The following is an 8,382-nucleotide window of genomic DNA, read 5'->3' as shown; positions in this document are numbered from 1 at the left end:
CCGCTGCCGGGGTGTGTGTGTGTGTGTGTGTGTGAGTGTGTTTCTCTGCAGCTGTCAAACCGGGAATGCGCGGCGCGGATTAGCACTCGCGGGAAGGAGTGTTTAAGGAAACCAACTCCACCCAGAAAGGACTGCGTTTGAGGGGCGCCGCTGAAGATAAGCAGCCTCGGCGATTTCATCTGGGCTTATCTGCTCTCTGAACGCTAACCGTTACAGTTACACTTGTTAGCGATGGGAACAAGTGATTATCCTGCAAAACAACCAAACGGGGAAAAAAACCCCACAGATTTTCAATCTAATGACATGCAGTGACTTCAGAAGACAGGAAAGTTCTTTATTGGTGCTCAAACAGGAGAAGGAGATACAAATATCATCCACATCTGGGTCGGGATCGTGAGCAACGCTGGGTTTGGACCCAGAGGGTCGCTGCTGGATCCACGCTACCGTCCTACACCGAAAGGTGTGTGTGTGTTTCACGGTGTGTGTGTGTGTCATCGAAGCAATTAGATGGGAGGACGTGTGTGAAGGCGGCCAGACTCAGCGTTGGTTTGTTTTTTGTTATTTTCAATTACAGTCCGGCACTGACAAGTTCAATTCTGTGATAAAGGGACGGGAAATATAAAACAAACAGCACACACACATGCACGCACACACACACACACACACGCACGCACACACACACACAATCTCCAGCCATAAATCCTTCTCATGAATTTAACAGCTGGTTGCGTTTCGTGGACGTCAACAATAAATTGCGAGGCTCTCGTATGTCTGTTAGCTAAAAAAACAAGACGTAAAAAAAACAACACGGCGTCAAACTGTGCGCTTGAAAATGTGATGTCACGACCCGCGGTCGAGCAGCGGCGGCGTCCAGCTGGCGGCCAGCCGGCGAGCAAAACACAACTGTTCTGTCCTTCAGGTCGATATTGTTGTTTCTTGAACGGCTAATGATGATTCATAGCTTGTGAAATCCGGAGAAGTATTTAAAGGTTATTTGTCTGACTTTTGAGCGGCTCTTTGGAAGCCGCGGTGCCTTGTGGGAAACGGACCTCCGGGTTTCAGCGGTGTCATGGTGGACGCAGGTCGGCGGCCTCCACCGGCCCACATCCTGCAGGAAGCAACAGCTGTTAGCATGTCAACTGTTCGAAAGCTAAAGTAGCATTGAGAGCCTTGTGTCTGATGTTAGAGGTCATTGTAGCTCTGTGATTTGCTAGCTTAGAGCGGCGGTACGAATGAGCTAATGTGCTAGCATGGTAGCGTCATCCCATGGTGTACACTGGAGCATTAGCTTGCCTCTATCGTGCTAACTTTGCTAGCCCCTTGTATGGCGGGGCTCGTTGGATGGAAGTTATGCTAACGTTAAAGCCTATTTGAGCGGAAGTGATCCATATGCTAGCTGCGTGCGCTATCTTTGCTTTCCTGCTCTGTATTTCAGGCTCAGTTGGGGTTTCTTGGGTCGGCTAGCGCTAACATTCTGGATGCAAACGTCACCAGCGGGAGCTTCACTCCTTCCTTCTCTACTCGCACAGCCGATGTTTGGACGGACGGCGGCGCGTGAAAGGATTTGTGTTTTATGGCATCGCCGTTAGCGGTCAGCGTCACAACAGCTTCTCCAGATGTAACCTTCAACGACGCACTGGTTGAATTGATTTCTCGTGGGGTTCGAACGATCTGGTTCCACCTCCTGCCCCGAGTCCGGGATCCTTCTCCCGAATCACAGAAAGGACTTGTGCGAGTAGTAAAGAGTAGAAAAGACAGACAGAACTAGTTAGAACTGTACTTTTTTTTTTTTTTGGTGCCACCTCGGCCCCGGGTTCTCATCCATCATCATCCGTGCCCGGGTGGACCCGGTCCGACCCGGTCCGACCCGGTCCGACCCGGGGAGTCTCTGAGGGCGGGTCTTGGCCGGGATGGGGGTCAGTAGCCGGCCGCAACTCCCATTTTCCTCCCGTCCGACACGGCGGCGATGCAGCCGCCCTCCTTCTCCACGGCGTTCACCACGTTGAAGAAGTACTTCCAGTCCCCGACCCTGTGTCCCAGGGCTCGGAGGCCACGGATCACGGCCTGCGGCACAAACACACTCCTGCTACACGCCGTCTCGTGTCACCGGACCGTCGGCGCGCCGTCTCGGGCGGAAGCCGTTAGCGTGACGAGGAGGTCATGATTACCGTGTCGAACCCCGGCTCGAAATTCACGTTGTTCTTGGAGTCTACGAAGACGATGGGGGCGGCGATGGCCTCGCTCAGGTTCATGCCGAGCCACAGGTGGTTCACGATGGCCTGCACAGATAGCAAACCCAGGCGAGCGCACGTGAGGAGGAAGAGGAGGAAGATGAAGAAGAGGAGGAGGAGGGGCCGGCTTCGGTTACCAGGGCGACGCCGGAGGTGATCATGCTCCCCCCGGATGCGCCGATCACCAGGGTTCCTCCGGACTCGGTCTCCAGTATGCTCGGAGCCATGGAGGACGGAGGACGCTCGCCTGCAAGAACATCCACGTCAGGGGGGTCCTCCTGGAGGATCCATCCTCTGAACCCTCTGGACACGGAGCCTGTTGCCCACGGCAACCTCTACTCCATCCCAAAATACAAAGTGAATGAATTCTGTTGTGATGCAAAGGACAATTTGGACCAGAAGAAGAAGAAGGAGGAGGAAGAGGAGGAGTAGAAGAAAACACCAAGATGGCCGTGGGCTGAGGAGGGATGGAGAAGGATGCTGAGGTTGGAGGAGGTCCAGAGGAAGACCAGAGGAGGTTCATGGATGGAGGAGGACAGGAGGTTGGACGGAGGCAGGTGATTGGCTGAGGCCCTGAGAGGAGCAGAGGAGGAGGAGAAGACTACCGCTGCTAGTAGTCCTCAAAGTCTGAGGAGATCAACCACCCCGGTCCAAGTCCTTGGACCTGAGTGGATGAGAAGACGACCCAAACCTCTCCGCCCAGGTTCGACCTCCTCTGGCGTACCTGCCCTGATGTTCTCCGCTCTCCCGCAGAAGTCGGACAGCTGGTTGTTGAGGATGACGCCCGTCCGTGGCGAGTAGACGGTTCCTCCGAACCTGCGGCGAGACACGACCACGTCAGCTCCTCGGATCTGCTCGGACGGCGGCGGCGTGAAAGATCTGCGCTCACAGCTGGTTGATGGAGCTGGTGGCCGAAACGGCCAAACCGTCCTGGTCCACCACCGACACGTGGGTGGTGCCGAGGCGGTCCGGGGGCGGAGCCGCCGCCAGGTAGTAGGAGTCCTCGTGGGTTCGGTTGGAGGAGATCATCCCACGGACGCCGGCGATGAAGGACGGGTCGATCAGATGGCCGGCGCTCTGAAAGAAGGGAGCGGCGTGAGCGAACATCTCAGAACATCTCCCACGGCACGGCCAATAGAGAGCGGACGTTTGTGAAGCCGGGCTGAAGGCCAGATGAACGGTCCGCCTCCGGTCGAAGGAGGAGGAGAAACATCTGCGGCGGGAACGAGAACATCCGTTGTGTGCTGACTCGCTCGGAACCTGCGAGCATCCACCCTCTCATTCACACGTCCGGACGGTGAAGGTCTGCAGTCCACAAATGTCTGGACTGCAGGAGGAACCCGGAGAACCCCGAGGAACCCCGCAGACACGGGGAGAACGTGGAGGCTCCACGCAGAGAGGCCTCCCGTCCAACCGTGGACCTCCTGGCCGAGAGGCTCCTCACCTTCTCCTGGTTGAACGGGGGGTCGGAGATGCTCCTCCGCTGTCCGTTGGCAAACTTGGCCGCCTCCACGTAATGATGGTACAGCTGGATCTTCTGGGCGCCGTCCAGGGAGTGAGGACCCAGGGGGAACTCTGGGGAGCAGAAGAAGGAGAAGAGGAGGCCTTTTGGACCCGTCCTCCTGGAGGACACCGTGGTCCGGCTCAGACAAACCCTTCATGATGCTGAGGATGAAGGCCAGCAGAGCGCCCCCTGAAGGCGGCGGTGGGATGTGCAGGCGTGCGGCTCCCAGGGGCAAAGTCCAGGCCTCCTCCACCCGCACCTTGAAGGACCGCAGGTCCTCCATCGTCAGCTTCCCCCCTGACAACACGCGCAGATGTTCGTCTTCATCTCACAGCAGAGGTGAGGACCACCACCTGCGCCCTCCTACCTGCAGCTGCCACGTCCTCCACCAGGTCACGCCCCACCTGCCCGCTGTAGAAGGCTTCCGCTCCCTGCTCCGCGATGGTCTCCATGGTTTCGGCCAGCTTGGGGAACCTCAGGGTATCTCCATCGCTCAGGACCTTCTTGTCCGGGCCGCAGAGAACTTCACTGGGGGGGGGGGGGGGAGTCCACAGACCAGAGTGAGGTTATGTAAGGAGAAGATAACAGACAAGGGGAGGTGGTCACACACACACACACACACACACACATAAACCCGTGTGTGCGTGTGTGTGTGTGTGTGTGTGTGTGTGTGAAGGTACTAAGTGCTCATGGACATGGCCTTCACACTCTTGTCATACTTCCTCCAAAGCCCAGGGGCCCAGAGAGGACCTCCAGTTGGTTCTGGGTCAGCGAACCCGCCGCTGCCGGGGGCAACGCTGGAAGCCCAGCTCTCCTGGGTCCCATGGTGGAGGAGATGGTGGAGGAGATGGTGGAGGAGATGGTGGAGAGCAGGGAGCTGCGGCAGCTTCTAATCCAAAGGCTTCCAATCTGTTTTGTGTGAGATGTTCCTCCAGGAGGAGGTGTGAGCGAGGAGAGGCCGTACCAGAGGGACGAGCTCTCCACCGTGTTCTTGATGAGGGGCATCTGGAGCAGCTTTCCCAGGAAGGGGGGCAGAGGGATTCCCTCCCTGGCCAGCAGGACGACGGGCCTGAAGATCTCGGCCCAGGGCAGCCGCCCGTGGTCCCGGTGCAGGGCCTCGTACCCCCGAAGCTCCCCGGGGACGCCGGCCCAGCGGACGCCTGGAGACACCGGCCGACGTGAGAAGGTCTGCGACGGGTGGGAGGAGCCGACGTGAGACGCCGCCCACCTGTGGAGATCCTGAAGGTGGTCGGACAGTCGGCGAGCAGGTCGGTCTCGAAGGAACGGGGGACGCTCTCCCTGGAGGTGTACACCTTCACGTCACCTGCGGGGGTCGAGGGGCGGATCAGACGGGCCGGTTCCCTCCGCTCAGACGGAGGAACCCGGGCAGAACCCGGCAGAACCCGGTAGAACCTGGGAGAACCTGGTAGAACCCACCCGCCTTGCTCCGGACGGTGATGATGGAGCCGCCGCCGAGGCCCATGCTCTGAGGGTTCACCACCGAGCTGCACAGCAGAGCCGCGATGGCGCCATCTGCTGCCGAGCCGCCTCTCCGGAGGATGTTCCTGGAACGCAGCAAGTTTCCCTCAAGTTTGGGTTCTTCACGCCACCACACGCCCTCCACACACACACACACACACACACACACACACACATACACACACACACATACACACGGGTCTGCTTTGGTTTGAAGGCTGTTGCACAACAGCACTCGGAGCTCTGCATGGACTTGCCGAGCACGCCGGCCCTCTGAGCTCCTCAGGCAGGACCAGTGAAGGTCCACCACCAGACCTGATTGCCAACAAGTCCACCCCCCCGCTGCCCCCGGCCCTGAATGGCTTCTTTCAGCAGGAGGTTGGCAGCGGCTCTCCTGGTCCTGGACCACACAAAGCTGCTGGCAGCTCCATGCCAGGAATCTGATGACGGCAGCAAACCCGGAGAGACGACTTCACCACGGGGACCGAGGAGAACTCAGGGGCAAGAAGGTGGACCAGAAGGTAGACTAGAAGGTGGGCCTCCAGCAGAAGGAGCCCGGGTGTCCACCGAGGCGGGCCGGAAGACCCGGGGTGGACCAGTGGAGTCGGGGGGGACCAGGAGGTCAGAGCTGGACCAGGAGACCTGGGTTGGACCGCCCGAGCCTCCTAAGTGGATCCAGGTCCGGAGGAACCTCCTGAGAAGGGAAGCCGGTCTTCACAGTGAGGGTTTGGCGTGGAGGTGCAACATTTGTCCCTCACATCTCCTTCCAAAGACGCCTCATGAAGAGAAGATAAAGCGTCCATGACGTGCCCACGTGCACATTCTGTTCCGCGAGCAGAGCGGCAAATCCCTAAAGGTGCTTAACCCAGATCTCCACCGGAGACCTGTGTGTCCCTCACAGGATGGGGGAGGAACCAGGAAGCCTCTCCTCATGGAGGTCCTGGCTTGTGTATCTGTCGGGCAGAGCTTCACACCGGAGGACCTTCTCACCGCCTCCCGGCTGCGGCTCAAGCTTGCGGACCATCTAGACTTGCTAAGATTCAGGAGACCTCCTTGACTCCATCTTCACGGCGACACCAAAACCTGCCATCATCTCCCACATGGTGGAGATGACAGACCTCCGGCTCCCGCCAAGCCGACCCGCGGTCAGATGTCTCCTCGCTGAAGTCTGTCTCCTGAACGCCTCGGGGTGTGAGGCCAACAGAAGACCAGATAGGACTTCACCGAGTCCACCGTGGACACACTCAACCATCACAGCGGCTCTCCAGGTGGACCACCAGCTAACCATGACTGGAGAACATGAACCGCAGCTCTGGAGGAAGACCAAGGAGAAGATCGATGGAGGTGGAGAGAGAAGATCTGAGGGGAGTTGGTGGGAGAGAGGAAGCTCCAGAGGAGATGGAGAAGGTGGATTCACCCTGGAGGGAGAAGAACATGCAGATCCAATGGAGGAGATGGATGACAGAAACATCTCGCAGACACGGGAGAAGAAAAGTTGGAGCTGCAGAAACACCAGGTGTCCGTGGGAGAAACACCCACGGAGGAACGGGGGGGGCAATCCACGCACTGTTACGGGAAGCAACACGATCACAGCGGCTACAGGTGAAGAAGGTGTGCGTGCGTGCGTGCGTGTGTGTGTGTGCGTGCGTGTGTGTGTGTGAGAGAGAAAGAGAAGACCCCCCCCATCCAGGTAAGCCACTTACCTGCCGACCTCGGAGCAGCGCGCGGAGTCCGCGGACACGGCCGCGTGCACGAATCGTCCGGAGCACGACCGGCGGGGCAGCGTCGCCCACAGCAGCGCGCCCGCGCACACCGCGACGAGCACGAGCAGTGGGGGGGCCAGCAGCCGGGGCTTGCAGCCGGCCATCGGGACGAGCGGCGCCGAATGAACGGGGAGGGACGGAGACGCCGAGGATCAACACACACACACACACACACACACACACACACACACCGGACACACACACACACACACCGGACACACACACACACACCGGACACACACAAACACTCCACCCCACTCCACGGTCACTGGCCGCCATCCGTTTCACAGAGAATTCAAGGCCAGGGTTTGAAAATGAATCATGTCAGTGTTTTACTTTTGGAGCCAAAGATGAAACAAAACGGAAGGAACGAAGTTTCGTCAAAGGGAGGAAGAGTTTGTTATTATTGCTGCTTTCACCACCTGAAACTGCCTGGACGATACGTGTGTGTTATTACACTGTTATACGCGGTATTATTAGGATTTAAAAAAGTTGCAAGGTAATGAATGTGTGTTATTACACTGTAATACGCGGTATTATTAGGATTTAAAAAAGTTGCAAGGTAATGAATGTATGTCATTAATCGCAAAATCTTTGTACTTAAGACACTTTATAGCCTTGACTTGTTGCTTAGACACTTTATAGTTTTATTTGTATTTCTTATTCTCCCTCCTCTTTTTATACTGTTTATACAATTTCCTACAATCATTTATTATTGTTATGTTTTACTTGAAACTCTGGCACAACAATTTCCTTCAGGATAAATAAAGTTGTTCTTTTTCTTATTCTTATTCTTATTCTTATTCTTATGCTTATTCTTATTCTTATTCTTATTACACTGTAATACGTGCTGTTATTTGGCCCTTAAAAACACCATGGATAATGAATGCACATTGTTTCACTCTGCATTCTGTTATTGGGACTCAAATGCTGCATGGATAATGAATGTAAGTAATTACACTGTAATACATGCTGTTATTAGGACTTAAATGCCGCACTGAAGATTTAATGGATGTTATTACACTGTAATACATGTTATTAGGATTTTAAAGTTGTAAGGTTAATGAATGCATGTTGTCACAGTGTAAAACATGCTGTTATTAGGACCTGAATACTTGTTATTATTAGGATTGCAAAGCTGCAGGGATGGATGAGTGCATGTATGAATGCATGAATATGTCCCGTCTCAGACTGACGGGACATATTTGGACATTTTGTTTTTAATCATTCAAACCTTCTGACAGCTGCATGTCATCTGACTCCCAAACCTCAGGACACTTGAATGAACGAATGAATGTATAAATGTGTTGTTTGAGGTCGCTCAGTAGAACAATCACATTTGGGTGGAAAAGAAAAATGAATTCACTCACGTTCTAAAAAACATGGTATAAAATAAAAACATTTT

At 55.5% G+C, this 8,382-nt stretch overlaps 1 protein-coding gene across 3 annotated transcripts; it reads right to left on the bottom strand.

The window, feature by feature from the left end:
• Nucleotides 1–1,077: 1,077 nt before the first annotated feature.
• Nucleotides 1,078–7,213, bottom strand: ggt5b (gamma-glutamyltransferase 5b). 3 transcript variants are annotated; one of them, XM_086151725.1, is made up of 12 exons: nucleotides 6,918–7,213; nucleotides 5,173–5,300; nucleotides 4,964–5,059; nucleotides 4,700–4,895; nucleotides 4,103–4,263; nucleotides 3,886–4,032; nucleotides 3,676–3,806; nucleotides 3,121–3,308; nucleotides 2,956–3,047; nucleotides 2,369–2,478; nucleotides 2,169–2,279; nucleotides 1,078–2,064 (listed from the first exon to the last, which is right to left on the bottom strand). In XM_086151725.1, the coding sequence occupies exons 1-12, from the start codon at nucleotides 7,079–7,081 to the stop codon at nucleotides 1,918–1,920; spliced, it is 1,671 nt and encodes a 556-aa protein (XP_086007851.1). In that variant the 5' UTR covers nucleotides 7,082–7,213; the 3' UTR covers nucleotides 1,078–1,917. The 3 variants fall into 3 exon arrangements, with proteins under 3 accessions (XP_086007851.1, XP_086007850.1, XP_086007852.1); XM_086151724.1 differs by having other exon boundaries at nucleotides 1,626–2,064; nucleotides 3,676–4,032; XM_086151726.1 differs by lacking the exons at nucleotides 4,700–4,895; nucleotides 4,964–5,059; nucleotides 5,173–5,300 and having other exon boundaries at nucleotides 1,626–2,064; nucleotides 3,676–4,032; nucleotides 6,918–7,212.
• Nucleotides 7,214–8,382: the final 1,169 nt, after the last annotated feature.

The sequence above is a fragment of the Fistularia commersonii genome, chromosome 9 (genome assembly GCF_037954325.1).
Source record: "Fistularia commersonii isolate RoL2024-O1a breed Wild chromosome 9, RoL_Fcom_v1.0, whole genome shotgun sequence".
NCBI classification, from domain to species: domain Eukaryota; kingdom Metazoa; phylum Chordata; class Actinopteri; order Syngnathiformes; family Fistulariidae; genus Fistularia; species Fistularia commersonii.
This window is presented reverse-complemented; position numbering and strand designations above follow the sequence as displayed.

What these genes read in the sequence shown, in the direction of transcription:
- ggt5b (XM_086151724.1), bottom strand. Translation starts at nt 7,081, where the DNA reads ATGGCCGGCTGCAAGCCCCGGCTGCTGGCCCCCCCACTGCTCGTGCTC. An exon ending in GGAGGACGTGGCAGCTGCAG is followed by an intron (nt 4,033 to 4,102) that starts GTAGGAGGGCGC and finishes GCGTGTTGTCAG; the next exon opens with GGGGGAAGCTGACGATGGAG. An exon ending in TCGAGCCGGGGTTCGACACG is followed by an intron (nt 2,065 to 2,168) that starts GTAATCATGACC and finishes TTTGTGCCGCAG; the next exon opens with GCCGTGATCCGTGGCCTCCG.